General features: G+C 45.9%; 1 protein-coding gene across 1 annotated transcript in view; it reads left to right on the top strand.

Moving 5' to 3' along the window:
- nrp2a (neuropilin 2a) overlaps positions 1-21399 on the top strand; it is a 95334-nt gene that overhangs the window by 17266 nt on the left and 56669 nt on the right. The window contains 2 exon segments of the mRNA XM_065952273.1: positions 20078-20137; positions 20140-20251. Of these exon segments, the coding sequence (XP_065808345.1) occupies positions 20078-20137; positions 20140-20251 (172 nt within the window).

Below are 21399 nucleotides of genomic sequence, written 5' to 3'. Positions count from 1 at the left end.
TGTTTGCTCTGCTAGCCGTACATCATCATCCGTCTTTACTTTGGTCGGGCTCCACTTCACCTGAGGTCAGGTCGTGTTTGAGAACACCTCTCTCTCTCTCTCTCCTCCTTTATCTCTCTCTAAATGACACCCAGCTGGGCCACCTTAGGGAGCCCGGTGAGTGTGTACAAACTGACCCGCGTCACCCCTCTCCCTGCAGCGAGTTTGAGACTCCGGCGAGCCTGATAAACGGCGACAGCGGGGGCGAGTTATTTCCATGAGTGACGGTTATTGACCGGGGCGATATGGTGATTTGTTTCTGCGCTGCGGCACAATTGATTAGCCATAAGGAAACTCAGGAGACGTTATTGGATTACTATTCAGAAAGATGGAGTGTCAGTCTCCATCCGATTCCATATCTCATCCATCTCTCTTTCTCCCCACGTCTTCTTCTACTCTGAATATATTAGTCATTTTCAATAATGGCAGCCTGATACGGAGGCGTCTCCTGTCCTGCATTTGATATTCTATATCCACAGCTAAATAATGATGGATCCTCCGGCTCGTCTTGTTCAGCCGTAGGCCTTTTCTCTCCGTCTCAGTGTCTGACGGCGTGTCAATCCCTCAGCGCTGCGGCGCCCGTCTCTCTTCCTGTCAACGTGTCTGCAGCCTGATCTGAGGCTACCCTCCTATATGTTCGTAACTTAAAGGAGCGCCTCGCTGAGTTTATACAGAGGGATCAGTTTATTCTGTGATGTGTATCTCTATGTTAGAGTCCGTATAACAAACAGAGGGCATGGAGTTTAAAAGCTGTGATTACTTCCTGTTGTGTCTCTTGCACACGCTCAGACTTTATGAAAAATGGTGGAGTGTCCCTTTAAAGGGGTACTACATTCTTTTTTTTTACACCAGGACTTAATTTCATGTTTTTTAGTGTAATCAACTTCCAGGTAGAAAATGAAAGAGCTGTGATTGTTTGCGTCTCTGTCTCTCAGGGGAAAAGCTTCTATTGAACGATCTTGTTGATTGACTGACTCTGATTGTTTTGCTCTAAGTGACGATATTACAAAAAAAAAAAAAAACCTTGTCTGCCTTTTTATGGCCGACTCCACATGTTGAATTGGGGTCTGCGGACGGTGAGAGGAATCTCTCTGATTGGCTGTTCGGAGGTTTCATTTATCTCCAGCTTCGTCACCACTAGTTCTTTGCTGTCTGCTTGACGAAGGAGCTCATTGTGGACTTCCATATTCTGTATATTATCTGTAATCTAGTATAGCATGCTCACTGCACCTTAATCTGTATATTATAATCTGAAGAATATCCTTATATTCATAGCATTTATTTATATTTATAGCATCCCATTAATCCAGCCATATATACCCAATAATTCACTTTTTTTTAGTCTACATCTGTAAATTTTGTAATTACTGTACATAGCACAGACTCTTGCACTTTCTGCTTATTTGCACTTCTGGTGAGATGCCAAACCTCATTTCGTTACTCTATACTTGTATATGTGTAACGACAGTAAAGTTGACTCTCATCTCATCTCATCTCATCTCATGGTAAGAATAAGGACGTGATGCAGTCTCTCACTGCAGGATAATGATTCCACATGTAGTTAAATACCAGTGTGTCTCTGTGTCCTGTTCCCCTCTTTATCTCATCTCAAGGAGACAAAGCTACGCTCCATATTGCATCCACTGGTGCATCAAGGTCAATCAGTGGCACAATGAAGAAAATGTCATTTAAGTGTGTGTGTGTGTGTGTGTGTCTGTGTGTGTGTGTGTGTGTGTGTGTGTGTGTGTGTGTGTGAGGTGACTCGGGGCATTCACTTACATGACTGACACAGATGTTACCTTTGTGGTCAGAAGGCTATAAGTCAATTAAGTTTTACTAATGGGGCCCGAGTGCTTAGCTGCCTCTAACATGCACTCAGACACACACACACACACACACATACGCACACACACAAATACGCACAACATTGATAAGATTAGCATGGTAATGTGAATGCAGCAGGGTTAAACCACATTAAGGGAGCCGCCTTTCTCAAAGATCCTGGCTTTTTTAAATTGTCGGCCATCTTCTCCTAAGTGCTCTCCGCCTCTGCCGCTCTCTGCCAATGCCACTCTTCCTCTTTTTGTGTGTCCTTCTTCTGCTTCCTCTTCCTCCGTCCTCTCCTCCCGCAACAGATGCACGGCAAATCTCTTTTGTCGCTCTTTACATCGCCGACTTCCTCCACCCATCTGTCTCCCTATTTCTGTCTTTCTCTGCAGGATCACTCTTCTGTCTTGTTTCCAACTCACTCTGCTCATCATTAAGGTTTTTGTTGACAAAATCATACATAAAAAAAAAAAGAGGGGGGGGAGTAAAAGAGAAACTGCTTTTTCAGACATTGAAAGATCAGATTTTATGAAATAATTCAAGAATAAGGATGGTGGTAGCTTCTGTCTGTGCCGTAGAGCGCCATCAGGTCCACCAACTTCTAAAACAACACCTTTTTTTTAAAATAAAAATGTGCCCTATTCACTTACTAAAAGTTCTTATTTTTGTCGCTCACATGCTCTGACTGTTATTCAAAGTGTCTGACAACCTCACAGAAAGGATCCCTCCAGATTTTTATTAAGGCGTTTAAATGGATCACTTTAAATCCACCAGACTCCACTGACAAAAACAGTGATTTTACCTCGCAGGTCACGGGGGGGTGTTGCTGGTTCACATGTGTGTTTCTTGGTTGTCCTGTTTGTGTCATTGTGTGACTTCTCAAATGAGCCGTCATGATCTGACTCGGTCTTTTTGTCACACACAGATATAAAGGGGTCGAGGCAGTGGTAGACAAGCCCGGTCCTCTTTGAGGCAGAATGATCGGTTTTATGAATGGAGTCTGGTGGCTTTGAAGAGAAAGACGTCGCCGCTTTATCCGGTTAAAAAAAAAAAAAAAAAAAAAGTCCTACCTTAACGATAAAGTCTTTCTTTGTTGCCACTCTACTCCAATGTAGCTTGACTTTTTTCTTTTTATAATCTGAGCTTTAAATCTGACCAATAAACAGACTGCTGTATGTGTTTTTGTTTTGGCCGATCAAAAAAGAAAACGTGAGTACCACTTTAAATCCTTTGACGACGTTATACATTTTAGTGTATGCATGATATCAATCTGGATTCCCGCTCGATGATGAAACACTACAGTGAGTGTTCAGTCACAGTTACAGCATGCACACATCGTGTTTCAGCTCCTCACTTCACAAGATAAAGACGTGACTCCTCTCATTCTTCCTCACATCGCGGCTTCACAACAGAAGACAAAACTGGAGCTCCGAGCGTTGCACTTTAATCCCCCGCTCAACATAAAAACTCTCTCTCTCTCATTAGCATGCACTTGTCCTCCAGTGTCCTCTCCCCCAAACACTGATTGTTCCTTCAGAGGCCCCCCCCCCGATAAAGACCCTGCAGAGTAAACAAGGCGTGGAGAATGGCCTCTTGTCTTTTTATTATTGCTTGTTAATACAGTGCTCACTCCTGCAGTGATGGAGGAGCGGTGCTGGAACATACAATCAGCATGCAAACAGGAAGTGCACAAAAAGACACTTTCAAATTTGCCTTCAGAAGTAGTCAGTGAAGTGGATTTCTGTGTTTTTGTTTTTTTGTGGGGGGGGGGTTGATTGCGCTTTTTTTAAGTATTGGGGCATAAAAAGACGAGCTGTAACTACTGAAGTGAAGTTTGAATTCAGTCACATTTCCATTGTTCATTGAAGAGTGCTTAACATGTCAGGTATTGTCTTTCTGTCTGGAAAATGTGCAGTAAACCCCCTCCCCTCTTTGTGTGTGTGTGTCTCTCCGGTCTAAAAAGAGGGGAGGGGGGGTTTGGAGGGACCAGGGTGGCGGAGGTCACTTTGATGTGACTATAAAGACACACAGCAGGCCGGTGGACAGAGATGAAAGAGAGCGAGCAGAAGTAAAATAGATCCTGGTGGAAAAAAAAAAAAAGAGGAAGAGGAGCTGCAGTCTCTCCTCTCTCGTCTGCAGCTCGGGATAATGATGCTGTATCATAAACAAGAGGCGGCCGGGGAATAGAGCCGGCATCTTTGCAATTAAAGTGAGCAAACAACATTTTCAGAGCGGAGCTATGGGGTAGACACACAGGAGCGCAGCCATGTTGCATGCAAACCGAAGCAGGTTGATGAATTAGTATTCTTCAAAATAGGGCATTTGGCAGACGCTGATCATCCACTGTGACTTATTTACTGAATGATTAATAAACCGGCCTTATTTGAGATGATTGGATATGCAGCGATTAAGCAAATGAGATCCGTCTCTACAGCCGTCACATGTGCAGATTGGTTGATCTTAATGTCTAAAGTGTTTTAATGCATGCATAACATCACATTCATACTTGCACCATGTTCCTAAAGGTTGCCTGCATGCTCGGCTTGGTGAGTTTTCCTGCCCCCATTAGGCTCAGTTGAGTACTGCAGATGATTCATCCTGCACTGAAACAAGTCATCATGACTCCACACCGGAGTCAGTGTTTTGTCATTTTCTCGTCTGAATGATTGAAAAACAGATTGTTGCAGCCACACGATGTCACATGGAGTGAGTTGGTGTTTCTGCAAACTGCAGAGGAAGAGCATGGGTGTTTCTGGGTGTCTCCTTCTAATAATGAAAACCCTGCTTTTCCTCCCTGTGTGTCTGGTGTGTGGGCTGTTTCTATCTGCAGCTGAAAGCGTTTTGATGACTGAGCTTGGGGTTTTTTTTTTTTTTTTTTTTGGGTTGAAGGTAGCACATACAGAAGGAGAGCGAGGAGGAGGAGGAGGAGTGGTAAGAGAGCAGCAGACAGTCACCAGATGTTTCCAGATCCAACCCACCAGCCAGCACAGCAGAAGTCAGATTTGTCTGTGCAGAGCAGTAGGTTGAAGCGTGTGTGTGTGTTTGTGTGTAATTATTACCCTGGCCAGGGCATGCCCATCGCCTGGGTGGCCCATCCAGGAATCCGACAGTGGCAGTCAGTCTTAGAAATAGCACAACATGTGAGAGATTTGTGCCTCCTGGTGAAAAAAGGGAGGGATCCGTGCAACAGAAGGAACTGGTGCGGGTGTATTTTGCAGAGATGTGTGAGTGTGTGTGATGTGCTTATAAGATAAAGATCAGATGAAATTTTAATGATCCCAAGGGGGAAATTGGGTCGCTGCTTCAGTGAAGGAGTGTGAATAAAATAAACGACAAACAGGACATTTTTTTTTTTTTTTTTTTAGATCAAAGCAGCAGCAGCAACGTTGTTCCTATGTGGAGCTTTTAGAGCTCTCAAAGGGCGCTGCCTCCAACCTGTGCTGTGGTCATTGCCTGTATAAATAATGGACTTAGCTATGATGTCATCACGCGCTGGTTTGTTGCCTTTCTGAAGACCATGTTTGGACATACTGTTCCACTGCCATGTTGGTTTTAAAATCTGGTCAATTCAAGTGGCCTTTTAAGAAACTGCAGTTTGCTGGGTTTTTTTTGTTTTGTGTAATCGCTACGTGTTGCAAGCAGAGGTGTCACTCCAATGAATATCAAAGGAGATCACAAAAGTCGCCCCTTGACCCTCCACTCTTGATGTGCTCACAGTGCCCCCTTAGCCCCCTTCCTCCCTCTTACACACACTCACTCACACACACTCAAGATGCTGATAGGGTCAAGTCAAGGCTATCTCGAGCTTATCTCCCTCCTCCGATAGATCCAAAGCCGCGTCTGTCGGTGATGAAGAGAAGAAAAGCTGAAGGCCTCGACCGGGATCACTCAGCCTCTCAGAACGACTAGCAGACTTTCACGCAGTTTCCTCCTTGAACCCACAGACTGCAGTAACACACTGATGGGCGAGAGAGAGAGAGAGAGAGAGAGAGAGGGAGGGAGGGGTGACAGTGAAAGACGTAGAGAGGTGTGTGTCTGTGTGACAGAGAGAGAGAGAGAGTTATCAGTCATGCTGTCAGTCTCCAGGGCAGGTTGTGATAAGAAAGGCAGCAGTTGGTGTCTCTCTCTCTCTCTCTCTCTCTCTCTCACACATAAATGTGGGAGAAAGACCCTGTTGTGTTCCCCTCTGCCGCCCATGAGTGAACACAGCGCAGGTGTGCTGAGGTGAGCAGTTGGGAGTCTATGGCTGCCATTTGTCGACTGTATTTTGGTGCATACAGAGGGAGGGGGGGGGATGCAGATGGTACGACCTGGGGAGAAATAGATCGTGAACAGGGCTCCACATATTGCAGCTGCAGGTTCAGTGTTTGATTTCACTGCTGTGGTGTTTGAACCGACTCTGACATGCGGAGTCCTGTGGCTTTATTACAAGCTGGGATCATACCAAAGTGTACCATCTGCTTACAAGGAGTTTCACTTTATTATATGCAGCAGATCTCGCTCATAATTCAGAGATTACATTTTCAATTTGCTCTTCTCTGTCCATCTTTTTTTCTTCTGAGCTGCTAACTAGAGTTTGTTAATATCATGTTTTTGGTAAACGGAGCACATTTAGTCACCCTCTCCTCATCCGGTCTCCAGGTCCACATACTGAATCTGTGATCGAAGAAAATGACCTTTTGGATTAAATCACAGGACCACAAAAACTCATATTTCATAGGCAGGAAATCTTAGAAGTAGACGTCAGGCTGTGACCCAGAGTTTGACTGACAGGTGGTCTCTGAGAAGTGTTTGCAGAGTTAAATATGTGGCCAAAAGACGATTGCCAAGAGTGACATAAGACGGTATGTGTGTGTATGTTTCCCCCTGTGGGGTGAATACAAACACTTTGCCTCCCTCCACATTCTCTCCACTTTCTCAGGTTCTCCTGTCGACTGTTGCCCTCCATTAGCCATGCGTTGACCCAATATTTGGGGGGGTTGAAGGCTGACGGTGGGGGCCGAGATGTTGACAAATGGGGGAGAGGAGTATCAAATGACCCCTTGGGACTGGGAGGGGGGGGGAGCAGAGCAGAAAGTGACCCAGTGTTGCTTGGAAGGTTTGATACAGGCGCTGTTTTCTCTCCTTTTTATCTGTGGAGGGGTCAAAACGGGGGCTCAGAGTGGACCGACCTGCACGTATCAAAAAGACTTCAATCAATGCACACACATATATCACACAAGCGGAAACAACTCGACAAAAACAGCACGTGGCAAACTGGTTCCTGCCAGCTTGGGCGCTGCGCCCACAGGCTCAGATTAGCCAATCACGACGCCCCTCTGACAGCCACCGCTCCCTCCAGCTAGAGGCGGGCTTAAAGATGACTGACAGGCTGTAAGAAAACTGGAAGGAGATGGCATCAAGTCAACCTGGGGGACGGGGGGACGGGGACGTAAACAGCAGGGGGGGGTGACGGTTCACTGAGGTGACAGACAGTCAGACAGACTCGCAGTGACACCCAGACCTGTCATACAACCTTCAGTCAAGGTCATCAGACGACTCCTGTTGACTTTGTTTACCACTCGGATGCACGCACAATCACACGTGATGCTGATCAGGGTTGTTAAGCATTTTATATTTTACCTTCATTTATAAAGTGTTTCTTTTTTACACGAACAAGTATCCTCCATGTCGACACATTCTCAAAGTACTTATCGTGAAAGGAAATTCAGCTCGGGGGAATTTTATACTGACAGGGAAGTGGAACCGAGACGTACATGTCACGCTGTGAACTGGCTATGTAAGAAACAATGAAATAATGTTTTTTACCCTTCTTGTGTTTATGCAGTTTAACTAACAAGGTAAAGGGTCTTCTGTTGGAATGAATGCTAACAAGCTAGCATCTGACCGCAGTAATGGTGCACCTCAGTGTTTCTTTAACCTGTGAGGAGAGTATGAAAACTTGTGAAACTGAATCACACTTTCTTACGAAGCCGAAGCTTCCCGAGCTGAGGATGACTAAAAAGGTCTGCTGTTAGCATGTCACATCGATGGTGTCCATTATCAGGAATATTCTCACTCTGCAGGATAAACCTCATGGATTTTTATTTCTTAAACCCCTCCACCCTTCATGTAAGAGCTTAAAGTTCCCGTACAGTCAGAGAGTTTACAGAAAATGACATCTCCCTAAAAAGTGGCTCTGACCTTTAGGAATGCACCTCGCTGCTCCAAATAAGGATGCCAGCGGAGGCCGCACACTGCAGCTCATTACACAGCCCCGTCCATCACGTTACACGGTAACACAAGCCACAGGCAGGGCACATGGGCCGGACCCTGCAGGCCTTTCTCAGCAGATTATTTTAAGCTCACTACTGTGTCATTACACGGCCTGCCTCTGTATTTAGAGACTGTTGATTGTAGGGCTGAGGCTGGGCAGGGCCGAGGTGGGCTCTCCCTCTCTGTTGGGGTGAGGGCTTTGACATTGGCTTTGCTGTTTGATGTGTGTTTGTGGGGAAAAGCGCCCTTGTGCCTGTGTAACTGCCTGAGGAGGAGGAGGAGGAGGAGGATGAGGAGGTGGATGCACATGCAGTCCCACACTCCTCCCTGCATGTCTCACTCTTTCTGGGATTCTCTCTCCTTTTGAAAAGAGCCTGAGGAGAAGTTCTGCTGGTTTACCATCACAATATGTCTTATCTGCGCTTTATCTGTGGAAGAGTTCATATCTGTGCTATCTTGTGGTGGAGGGGGGGGATGCAGCTGAATGTGTGTGAGAGAGAGAAAGGGGGAGAAAGCAGAGAGAGAGAGAGATAGAGCCCTCCCTATAATCAGAGAGCGACGGGAGGGGGCGGAGCCGAGGCGCCGTGACTGTAACGCGATAGCTGCTCAGCTCAAAAGCGCATCACTCACACACACACTCCGCACACACCTCCCGGACTCGGACACACAAGCACTCAGGCCGGTGTGGGAGCAGAGCGCAGGCTGAACGGAGCCGTTACCAGAGAGAGACCCAGGATAAGGAGTAGCGGTGCCGCTGGAGGTGTCAGGACATTCAAATATCTTGTTTTGGGAAGCGGGAGCGCACGACTATTCCATATTTGTCATTCTTAGACTCTTCTAACCCTCGGACTGAGGCTTCCACAGCCTGTAAAGAGGGCTTTTTTTTTTTTTTTGGACTTTTCCTGCACAGGAGAGCCGACCCTCGTGTGCGCAAAAAATACGCAGGAAGCGCAGAGAGAGAGAGGAGATAGCGGAGACTGGGAGCCTCTCAGTCGGATCTCGACGCGCCCTGGAGCCGCTGTCCGGACTCTCCGGAGCGCAGAAACCGCCCGAAGCCTCCGAGCTGCGGAGCGCACGCGGTATTGATCCAGGAGTTTGTTTGCTCACTGTTTTTCGGAGGACGTTTTATTCCGCTAAATGGACAGGGACAAAAACTGAAACCACTTTATGATATGTAGCCTAGTTGGAACTACTGTCCACCAATGGTTTAAAAAAAACGCCCTGGGATTATAACTGAACTGTTTCCAGACGGCTGTGCTCCTGAAGGGGTGTGGATTTTTTTTTTTCGGGAGGAAAATCAGATTTTCTGTCCTGCGAGGAGGAAACAACAGAAACTACAAAGCTCTCCACGAGTTTCCTCGTCGCCCAAGATGGATTTGGTGTCATCCTTGATTGGATTTTTACTGGCGATGTGTCATCTGGCGTTAAGAGCCAGAGGAGCAGATGATGGTGAGTTTGACTTACTACTTCTGAGATATTTCACGCACGCCTGTTCTGAACCAAAAAAAACGACAAATGCAAAAGAAAGAATAGTTTTAATTAGCGCGCCATGAATTTATTCTTTAACATATTGAGTTGAATCTGCCGGACCTGTAAATGACGGTCGTTTGAAAATCATTTTCGTTTGAAAATGAGCTCATTGTCATGTGTTTGTGTATCGATGAAGCCGTAAAGACACGATAAAGCTCATTGTGTGGATTTAAGATCCTGCTTCCTCCTTATTCTGAAGGATGATTTCCTCATATTGTGGTCACGCTGAGTTAATGTGTGTGTATTTCACTCTGATGTGGGGATGTATTTCTTTTAAATTATGGGGTCAAAAAGACTTGTTAGAGTGGTGGCTTATTCCGCCTCGTGCCAACCCAGCTGGCACACATATAATACTAAAGAACTTCCACACCTTCATCAAATATTAACAGCATCGGAAACAGTTATCTGTCCCAGCCACACAGAGCGCAGGGTCGGGTCTCCTGTCAGCTCAGCGGACTGTGAATGAGATGATTATATGCATGAGGCTCCTGAAAAATCCAAACACATTGTTTACCCGCGAGTTTCCTGTTGTTTTTCTTTGATTTCATTCTTCACCAAGGGAAATAAACAAAACCCTCCTCTTCCTGATGAAATGCTTCCTCGCAATCAGGATGATGAAAACAGGTTTCAGCGCGGGTTTCAAGCACCGGTGTCCAAGAAGAGACCGCGCGTAAAAGTGCCATTGTATGATTCGTTCAACAGCACTGTAATGAGCACTATTATAATGAAGATCTCCGTCAGTCAGCACACGTAAGGTGGCTCGGCTGTGTGTTATTACCTCCGTGTGTTGTGCGCGCGGTGAAAGCAGGAGCTGCGGCGCAGGCAGCTCCACGCGGCGGCGCAGCGTCACCTCCCGCGCGCGCTCTGAGCAATCAAACGACAATAAACCGAGAGATTAAAGAGCAGAAAGAGCAGCATGTTCAAGTCATATCCATGCTTTAATCAGGGCTTATTCTTGTAGTAACTCACGGAAACCTGAAGCCTCATTAAATGTGGATTTAACACCAGGACGCGCAGGGTTCCATCTGGATACATGGAGATGTTAAAGAAAAATAATGTCGAGTCATTTGCTTGATTATGTCACCTGAAAGGATCAAGATGAAGAGCGGTTAGGATGTGTGTTTGTGGGAGAAGGGTTTACCACGAAGAGAAGTGACGCCACTAGTGGGATGATGACACATGGCCTCACGCTGCTTCTCCCTTCTTCACTCTGTTGTAGTTTTATTCTTACAGTAGTTCAACTTCAAATCCAGGGATATGATCCTGCAGACAGGTTAGCGTTCATTTCCTTAAAAGGGAAGAGTATTTGAAACCGAGAGATTAAAGCTGTGAATGGTAAAATATCTGTCTGTGCAAAACGGGGGAAGATCTCTGCACGATTCTCATTGTCTCTGCTCTGTGGTTGTCACATGTTCTTTTATGGAGGTTTTTGTTTCCTGAGAATCAAACAAACAAACCTTTTGCATCAAGAAGCAAACATTTGGGAAGAATCTTTGATCAGAAGAGATCAATTTAAACACCGAATATCTTTGTTGAAAACAGCGACGATCTCTGCACAGTTCTGTTTTCTCTGCCTTAAGGGTGCTTGGACTCTGGTTGTGACATTTTTAATTCCGAGTGCCTTTGAACGCGCTTATAAAGGGAAAACATGTCTTGCACAATAAGAAGAATCTTTGTGTCAGAAAGAGAAAGCAAAGGATCAGTCAGTGTAATTCTCTGCATTCTATATGGTAATTGTTGCATCCATCTCTCTCGAAGCCGTGCGTTTCTGTTCCTGGAATAATACGTCGATCTTCCATGTGTGATAGTTTCAGCAGGTTTCATGGATCTCTGTTGGTTCTGAGCGAGCAGCAGTCGGTGGGTGACGAGCTGTTCATGATCCCATGATGACTGTTGAGTCTTTACAACACCACCCGCTGCTCCGCTCCCCTCACATGGTCTCGTCCTCCTCCTTGTTTAGGCTACTTGTTTTTAAATAGGACAGCCACCCCTCCACATTTCTCTATGTATGTGTGTGTGTGTGCGTGTGCGTGTACATGTGTGTGTGTTTCACTAGCTGCCTCTGTACCCGTTGATCAGAGACAGATGTGGGCCTCTTGGCAGCCATCAGGGAAGCTCTCCCTCCCTCTCTCTCTGTGTTTCCCCCGCCAAGACACTGCACCGCATGTCCCTGCCACTTCTGCCCCCCACCCCACCCTCCCTCAAAAGCCACATTACACACACACACACACACACACACACACACGCCAAGAGGAACAAGAGACTGAGAAAGAACAGAACAGGAGGCAGAAGAACAGGGAGGTTCAGAGAGGATGAGGCTGCAGCAGAGTCAGAGAGAGGGGAGATGTGAGAGGATGAAGAGCGTAAAGTGAAGGAAAAGAGGGGAGCACAGGAGAGGAAATGCTGGGGAAGAGGGGGAGGAGAGGGGGAGATCAAAAGCGTGCAAGGGCCACAAGTTAAAGCGGCACTGGACTCGGAGGGAGCGGATCACATGAAGGCTTTTATGAAGTGTCACTGTCGTCAAACGTGAGGAACATGGAGGCTGGAAATGAAAGACTCTGTTGTGACAGGATACTCGTGTGAGAGTGAAGCACTTAAGAGTCGTACTTAACGTTTTACAAGAGTCAGAAAACTGATCAAATTGGGCCTCGATGCTTTGGCAAAACTCTCCATCACAGAGCTTTACAGACAGATTTTCTTTTTTTTTTTTAATAGATTTGTTTATTAGGAAAACATAAACTTTACAAGCAAATCCACTGTCAACATGAACATTTTGTGGTGTGTTTCAAACAGACACAAAAACATATAAATAAATAATAATGATTACAAAAAATAATAAGAGGGAGATTTTGTGAAGGAACGCGTGCACAGGGGGAAAAAAAGGATGTGAAACTTTGTCCACAGGGGCCGCCAAAATCCACACAAAATGAAAGTTCCTCACAATTGCGCTGGAATAAAAAAAAAAAAAAACTGCATGCCTGAGGCGTCTCGGCCAGGGACCTGTGAGTGTAGAAATGTTCCATGTTGTCAGGGTAAATGAGCCATAAGAGATGTTCTGAGCGTGGACGTCTCCTCTGGTGTCCTGCCGTTTTCACTCACCACACAAAAGGTCTTCAGGCGGCTTGTTTTCTGTCATCTCTCCCACTCCACTTGTACTGTAATCACCAAAGTTTGACTCGCTGACATGTACATCAATTACTGCGTTACCAGCAGCATTAATATTCAGGCCATTAAACAGCTCATTTGCATGTTTATTGAGTGGGCGGCTGTGCATCCTTTCCACCTATGGTATCGACTTCTCCCAGAGTTCTCCTCATTTAATCGTTTCTTTTCCAAATGCTCGCCCCGTCTTCTCCATTTGTTTTTTCCTCCCTCTCTCTCTCTCTCTCTCTCTCTATCTCTCCGCGGCGTCCCGCCTTTCAATTCTTTGCATTTCTGTGTTTTAATCTGCCCCGGCCTCGGAGGTATCAGCTGCGAAAACAAGGTCACCTATTAGCATTCATAGCTGAAGACAAACAGAGCGGGCCCCGTTCAATAGCAGTCAGGTATACGAGAGGAACAGCCCACCGCTCTCGGGGTGAAATTAAAAACAAGACCCCCATAAATAAACCAGAGCTGGGTCTTTCACTCTGTCACATTAGGCGCGCGAGGGGGTCTTAACGGGTGCTTGGGGATGGGTTTAAACGGGAGCCGGAGGGGGGGTTAGCATTGTCAGGACGGAGAGGTTTTAAATTTACTGTAATTTAAAGAGGAGGGGGAGTCCGGGGTGTGAATTTGAAGAGAGAAGGAGGGTTTGTAAGCAGTCAGATCCAATGAACAGTGACTTCTCTCTGTGAGGGTGGGGGGTCCGGGTGTGCCAACAAGTCACACCACGACTCCTGCAGCAGTTCCTCACAGCTCTTCTTGCCGATGCCGACTCGGCTGTTTCCTTCAGACGGGGGAGCTGTTTGAGGAAAGTGCCTCCTGTGCGCAGGTCTGACACCGGCGCACACACACAAAGGGAGCACCCAGAGAGACGGAGACATGATACTGCAGGCAGGTAGTGTTTAGGATTAGACCCACACCATTAAGCCCCCTCCTCCTCCATGCTGCACCTCCTGCAGGCAGCAGCTACCATCTGTTTATCCCATTGATCCATTGAAGCATTGATCAGGACGGCCAGCGCGGTGCATTTAGCTGATTAGCATGGGGCACTTATCTTGTTAGTGAGAGGGGGGGGGGGGGGAGAGGAGGAAAAGAGGATTTTGGGGATATTATCTGGCTTTGATGTAGCTTTTGTTTGTTCTTAAAGGAGAGAAATCCCTTCTTTAACACTTGTTAAACAAAAAGCCTTTGTCTGTGTTTGTTTCAGTTCTGACCTGAATTTGATCAGTTTGTCACTCAAATCCAAAGTCTTCTTGTCCATTGTTACAAAACATACGCCTGATTCTTTCCTTCCCTACCTACGGCACAGTTCCCTGAATGCACCACTGTGTGGTATGACGAAGGGCTGAGACATAATGCATGTTAGAAGAACATCAAACTAGGATGAAGCATTCAGATCATTTCCTGCTTGTTGTTTTTGTTGGAGTTTGGTCGATTCTTTTCTTACGAGGGCCTCGACTTTAAGAAAAGTGACTGCATCAAGTACAAAGAGTAGAATCATTCCTCCCAAAAAGCCTTCAGTAGTCATCACATTTAGGATGTTTCAAAGTGTATATATGAGGAATTTCACCTGGTGTTTAGATCCAATACATCCACACACAGAAATGAAATACAAATTATACCGAAGGAAATCAGCAGCACTCCTCCAGACATGATATGTATCCCATGTGAGGAGTTTTTATCTGCTTATGAATAAGACTTCAATGTGATATTGATGACTCAATATGAAGCAAAAAAGAATATCGACACTGCGTTGTTTTTCTATTTGGTTATTATTTTCAAAGCCTCAGACAGACTCTGAAAGAGCGAGTAACTGCACCCAGACAGAAGGAGGAAGCTTCTCAGTTCATAGTGCTTTACATACCTCAGGGTGCTGCAGGTGTACAGTCATGGACAGACGGCCAATCAGCATCAAGCTCGCTGATATTTCAAAGTGCATCGCACACTCCCCTTCCTCCTCTGCTTGTTCTCATACTGCTGCCTCTTCCTCCTCTCAAAGCCCAGTCCTTCTACCTCAGCAGAAAGGTCTGAAAGCACATGGTGATGAAAGTGAATCCCCCCCCCCCCCCCCCCCCCCCTCTCCGTGGGTCCAGTGCAGTGTGGAACGGGTGAGATTAAAAGCAGTCTTAGAGACACAGCCCCTCTGCTCCTGACTGAATGGATGAGCGCGGCCCGCTCTCCCCTCTCATTCCCTCACTCTGGGCGATAGCACTTTTTAATTAAGGTGGGGGGGGAGGACAGTGGGAATGATGGAGGGATTTATCAGCGCCTCTCCTCACACTCGCAGCTTATCCAGAGCGTGACGCCATACTTCCACGATAAGGGGGCTAATAGAAATGAGAGTGCTAGTATTCATACACACACACACACACACACACACCACACACACACACACACACACACACACACACACACACACAGGGACAGAGCTAGGACATGCAGACATGTGCACATTCCCCAGATAATGAAGATAAAGGCGCTCACAGTGGGTACAAAGACGTCTCTGGGTTTGTCTTGATCCAGAGTGACTACAGACTGCGCACACACACACACACACACACACACACACACACACATGCAGAGAGTGACTTTTATTCAACATTTATTCCATTTTCACAATCTGCATAAACAATTTCCTTGTTTGCATGCAGATGCACACACACACATATCTGAAGTTATTTTGCAGCATTTCTCTTTCCTCCACATGAAAAACAAAGCAGATGTGACCGCCTGTCAGGAGTTTGTGACTGATTTTCAATTATCAATAATATTTTTTAACCATTTTTTTTCCAAGGAAGAGTCCAACATTTGCTGGTTTGGGCTTCTTAAATGTCTTTTCTATGTCGTTTTTGATTTTTTTTTTATGAAGGCTCTCTGAAGAAGGCGTTAATGAGACATCACTTCAGTCTCTGAGGAGAGCGTTCCACATCTTATCGACTATAATCTCGTCATCTCAAAGACTCAAATATTTATTGGATCACTTTAGGAGATAATAACAAGATTCATCCTAAAGCAGATAATCCTGAGCCCAGTTCTAGTTAAAGTCACATCTGCAGACTCGAGTCGTACCTCCTTTACTGTCATTGACAGAATCTGCTGCATCTCTTTTCCTTTTTCTTTATCAAAAGAAACCTGAACCCTTTTATTGATTAGAATAGAAGCCAACTATTAGTACATGAAACTTTCCAAGTTAATATTCAAGCACAAGTGTCCAATATCCATTTTTCTTTGTCATTATTTAAAGTCAATGAAGAGTCTTACATTTTGAGACTGCAGCTAGACGAATGAAGTCATTTGAGGATGTGACTTTGAGCTTGCTATGCCAGTTTCTCGACATTTTTTGGACAATTTGTACACTAAAGGATTGATCTATTATCTGTTCAGATGATTGTGAGATTAATTCCTAATGAAAGTATCCAACATGTGCTGGTTTCGTCTTCAAATTGTTTGAATATTCAATGATTTTTGTGTCATTTTTCACAATTGCAAACTTCAAAGATTTATCAGTTAAAATGAAAATAATCCTCAGATGCAGCAAATGATGTGTGTGGTAGCCTCAAACAATCCCTCTCAATCTTATACACATAGTAGTGACATTGTTCATGTAATGGGGATCTGGTGCCTGCATGTAGAAACAAGTGTGTGTGTGTGTGTGTGTGTGTGTGTGTGTGTGTGTGTGTTTGCAGACAGATTGGCTCCTCTACTAGAAGAGACAGTGTAATTCATGAAGCTCGCCTGCCAGCTCCTGAGTGCTTCCCCCGCGTTACTCATCCAACAGCACAACTTCTGTCTCACCAAAACATGCCTGCGACACACACACACAAACAACACACACACACACACACACACACACACACACACACACACTTCCATACATGCATAATTTGGTTCGTGCTAATTGCCACGTACAGTCAAGCAATTAGGAAAAAATCCACACGTCGTTTAAATCGTGATGCATCACTGCTGCATCCTCCATCATTCTTTAGTTTTTCTTTGGAGCAAACAAACACAAACACCAACACACACAACCATATTGCACAACACATAGTTCAAGTGCAAGTGTGTGTGTGTGTGTGTGTGTGTGTGTGTGTGTGTGTGAGCTGACTGGCAGTGGGGTCAGTGTCTACAGGGAGCTGCTGGATAGAAGGCATGTCTTAATGAGGCTCGTCAGACTCTGCACACACACACACACACACACACACACACACACACACACACACACACACACACACACACACACACACACACCACAGTCTCTTGGCTCCATCTCTTCTCCTCTCTCTGTATTCCTCCCTCTGCATCACCTTTTACGTCCCCTCCCTCCTTCTTTCTCCCTCTCCTCCTGTCACTCGTCCTCTCTCTCCCTGGCACCGCCAAGCCATCGTCCATCAACCTCCGCCATACTCCCCTCCCTCACCTGCCTCACCCTCCGATCAATCCTCCCCTCTTCTGTCTCCATCCGTCTTTTATCCATCACCTCGCTCTCCTCTCTTTCATCCTCTCCTTCGCCTCTCCCTGCTGTAATCCTTCTCTCCCCCCCCCTCCACTTCCCATCCCTTCCTGCTCTCCCTCCCTTCACCTCCACCTCCACCCCCCCCCCCCCCCCCCCCCCCCCCCTCTTCATCCTCCTTGAAGGCCGTTGAAATGGGCAGCTCAGGGGAAAAAAAGTGTCGAGGCTGCAGGATTCTCCCCAAACGACTTAATCTGGGCTCTGCGTGCTGATAGCCTCCTGCACGCCGCGCCTTCCATCGGCCTCGACAATGACTGTCTGTCTGCACACTCGCAGCAGATAAAGAGACGTGTGTGAGTGTGTGTGTGTGTGTGTGTGTGTGTGTGTGTGTGTGTGTGTGTGTGTGTGTGTGGCATCTGTCTGTTTCTGTCATTCTTTTCCATCCCTGCTATCTGTTTGAAAATTTTCTGTTAGCCTATTTTTCTGCACCTCTGTCGGCCCCCTCGTGATTGACAGGCCCTCTGTGTGTGTTTGAATGTGTGTGTGTGTGTGTGTGTGTGGGTGGCAGCGGTTGTGTGTGTGCATGCACAAAGGCGCGGGAGTGTGTTTTAAGCATGCATCCCTGTAGGTGCGAGAGCTTTCACATAGCTGAACTTGTGTTACTTTGTGTCTTTGTGTAGCAGCTTCTATGTATCTGTGTGTGTTTGCTCTTTGCATGTGGGCGTCTGGATCATGCACTCTCATGAAGCAGCTGTGTGTGTGTGTGTGTGTGTGTGTGTGTGTGTGTGTGTGTGTGTGTGTGTGTGTGTGTGTGTGTGTGTGTGTGTGTGTGTGTGTGTGTGTGTGTGTGTGTGTGTGTGTGTGTGTGTGTGTGTGTGTGTGTGTGTGTGTGTGTGTGTGTGCGTGGGCTCTGCTCCTCTCAAGTAACAAAGTAAGGAAGCCATCGCTCCTCTATCAAATGTCAGAGAATCTTAAGTGTGCCTTTTAAGCACAATAGGCGGTGGAAATGTCATCACTTGAAGGGTCTATTACACTTCAAGCCTTTGGTGCTGTTTTCTTTTTTTTCCCCCCCCGCTTCCTTTATTGATGCTTTCACAGGAATTGAAAGAAACAGACGAGAATATCAACCCATTTATGTCAGGAATAGAATCAGTCAGCGGGTGAGTGGTTAAGTCCGACTCCTGATGTTTTTAAATGTTGGAAATTTGGCTTGAAATAGAAAAAAATGAATTCATGATATCCAAACAGAGAATCTCTTCAAGTGAAAATAACGCTCATATTTCATGTGTAGTAGTGAAGTACTGCACATCGTAGTATCATGCAGGCCTCGTTTTGAGTCTGCACCAACATATGAACATAGAATTACATAAATGATCTATAAAGGCCAAAATGAAACTCTTGCAGTCAGAAGCAGACAAAGCTGCAGAAACAAAACTCGTTGCTACCGCTGGAGATAAACAGCTTTACTGCTGATGTCTGACCATCCTTACCATCATATCCCAGAATGATTTATGCACTAAATACATTATCAAAACTACGGCCAATTCAAACCCAGTATCAAAACAGTTTACAGACTCTTACATGACTCTTGATCAACTTGTACTTTTTAAGAAGCTTATTTTTGCTCTTTAAAAAACCTGTGAGTTACTGCGTGCTATGAAAAGCTGTTCCTGGGTTTGCAGTGGATTTAAAGTCAGTAAATCATCAGTGTGATCCAGCATCTCTCTCTCTCTCTCTCTCTCTCTCTCTCTTATATGTTGTTTTCTCTATGGTGGCTACAATATTAAGAAAGCATTTGTTTGTCTTTAGAGTTCAATATCTCCAAGTTCATTACATTTACAGACCCCCCTGGTACACACACACATACACACACACACACACACACACACAGGTACAGAGGTAGGTATCTAAGCCACCCCCTGCTGTTGTCATGGAGAACACGTTTCGCTCTCGCCTCTGTAAAGAATAATAATGCTGCAAATCTATTGCAATGCAACAGTAATAAAAGAACCAGTGTGTGTGTGTGTGTGTATGTGTGTGTGTGTGTGTGTGCATGCAGAATAGCCATAAACATGTTCCCTTTGTATGTGCGTGTGAGTTTATGTGTTAGGCGTGTTTATGGGAGATAACAGGGAGTGCGGGAGACGTCTTAGCCGTCAGGCCGTCAGCAGAGAATGAAGCCTTTTGTTGCAGCGTTAGCTTCTCATTACAGAGCCGGGGTGACCCCCCCAGGACCCCCCGCTAGACAGCCCGTCTGTGTGTCACTTCCTGCCCGAGCCTGCCGAGCGACGCCATTGGCAGGCTATTGTTCCTGGGAGAGCGCGATAGGATCGGGGAATGTGTCCTAATGTTTGCAGATTGGCTTGCCGGAGCAACAATTACACTTTGAGAACGCTCCCAACGGGGGAACGAGGGAGATAAGAGCCTGGGTGTGGAAGAGGGTGAAAGAGCCCCAGTGTGTGTGTGTGTGTGCATGCGTGCGCAGCAATGATGATCTTTTATTGTTTTAATAGCTTACCCATGTGTTCCCGCTCTCATTGACGATCCACAATGGGGAAGTTTTTCCTATTTCCTCCGAACTGACGGCCTAAATTGCTTTCTTTGTTTTACTGTTCATTCGTGTCTCGTCACATCTTCACACACAGACGCCAGGAGATTGATGGAGCGTCCTCTGAGTCACTAATGTAGGGAGTTAGCTGTAGGTGTTTATGGTTTTAAAACAAATTAAAGATTCTAACGCTGATGTAGAAATGCATCGCAAGAGTCCTTACAGTACACAAAGCCTGATTTCACTTTGATACTCACTGCATTGTGTTCTTCTGGTCTCTGCAGCACAGTGTGGAGGCGTCTACGATGCCAGCGAGGCCGGTTACATCACCTCCCCGGGTTACCCATGGAGTACCCGCCTCACCAGAACTGCCACTGGGTCATCACGGCGCCGGAGCCGTCGCAGCGCATCGTCCTCAACTTCAACCCGCACTTTGAGATCGAGAGGCTGGACTGCAAGTAAGTTCAAGAAGGCATTCTCTAATCGTGACCTCTAGAAATCACTCGTCCTCTCTCTCTCCGAGGCGACCCATACACGTACGTAATAGAGGTAACCGGGCTGGAGCCCAGTTGGGCTTGGAGCGCGGTCGTGGTTATGTACGATACGTTATGTAGGCAACTGGGCCTAGTGTCAGCTTTGCAAAAGATTCCCACACGTGTGGCTCGTACATATGGAGGACAGACATAAGTCTCTTTTTATCCACAAAGGAAAGCAGGATGTGTGTCTTAAAATAAAATCCTAATTTCAGACTCCTGTTTTTTTTTTTTTTTTTTTTTCACCAGCAGCTGAACGAGAGTCTTTAATGAGACCGTATGTTATCACAAGAGTCTCAGGATTCAAACTGAGGATTGAGTCAGAGGCCTGAGTTTTGTATGTGAGTGGATTCAAGTCATGATTCAGGAGCACAGCACCGCGTGTTTCCTCGGAGAGACGTGTGTTTCAGTGTGTTTAGAACCTGATGATGATGATAAAACATCATTCATGAGCGTCATTAACACCTATCTGACATCATGTGTTAATCAAATGTCAAGCAACATTTCAAAGATATGCAGAGAGAGAGAGAGAGAGAGAGAGAGAGAGAGAGAGAGAGAGAGAGAGAGAGAGAGAGAGAGAGAGAGGAGAGAGAGAGAGAGAGAGAGAGAGAGAGAGGAGAGAGAGAGAGAGAGAGAGAGAGAGAGAGAGAGAGATAGTTTGGTGGTAAAATAAGAGAATAAGATGAAAGAGAGGATTTGTGATGCAGGGGGAAAACTGAGGGACAGTAAACACAGAAAGAGAAGAAGAAGAGAATGGGGCCCAGCTGTTGGTCTGGATATGACCGAGATGGTCTGTTTCCTTCCTCCGACACATGAATAATCCAAATCATATGTTGTTCTATTGTGTGTCACCTCAGAGGAGGGAGGGAGGGAGAGTCATAGTCCGCTCTGTTGAATCCACTTTGAAACAACTGAGTCAGAGGGAATTTCATGCGAAGATTTTCATCTTTCTTCTTCTCTTCCCGAACAGAGATGTAGCTTTGAGCTAACACCATGTAGGAAATGTGCAATGCCATGTTCAATAGATCCCCGGTGAGCCCCCTTTCACACATGCACTGCACACCTGAATATTT

This window comes from Labrus bergylta, chromosome 24, assembly GCF_963930695.1.
Source record: "Labrus bergylta chromosome 24, fLabBer1.1, whole genome shotgun sequence".
NCBI classification, from domain to species: domain Eukaryota; kingdom Metazoa; phylum Chordata; class Actinopteri; order Labriformes; family Labridae; genus Labrus; species Labrus bergylta.
This window is presented reverse-complemented; position numbering and strand designations above follow the sequence as displayed.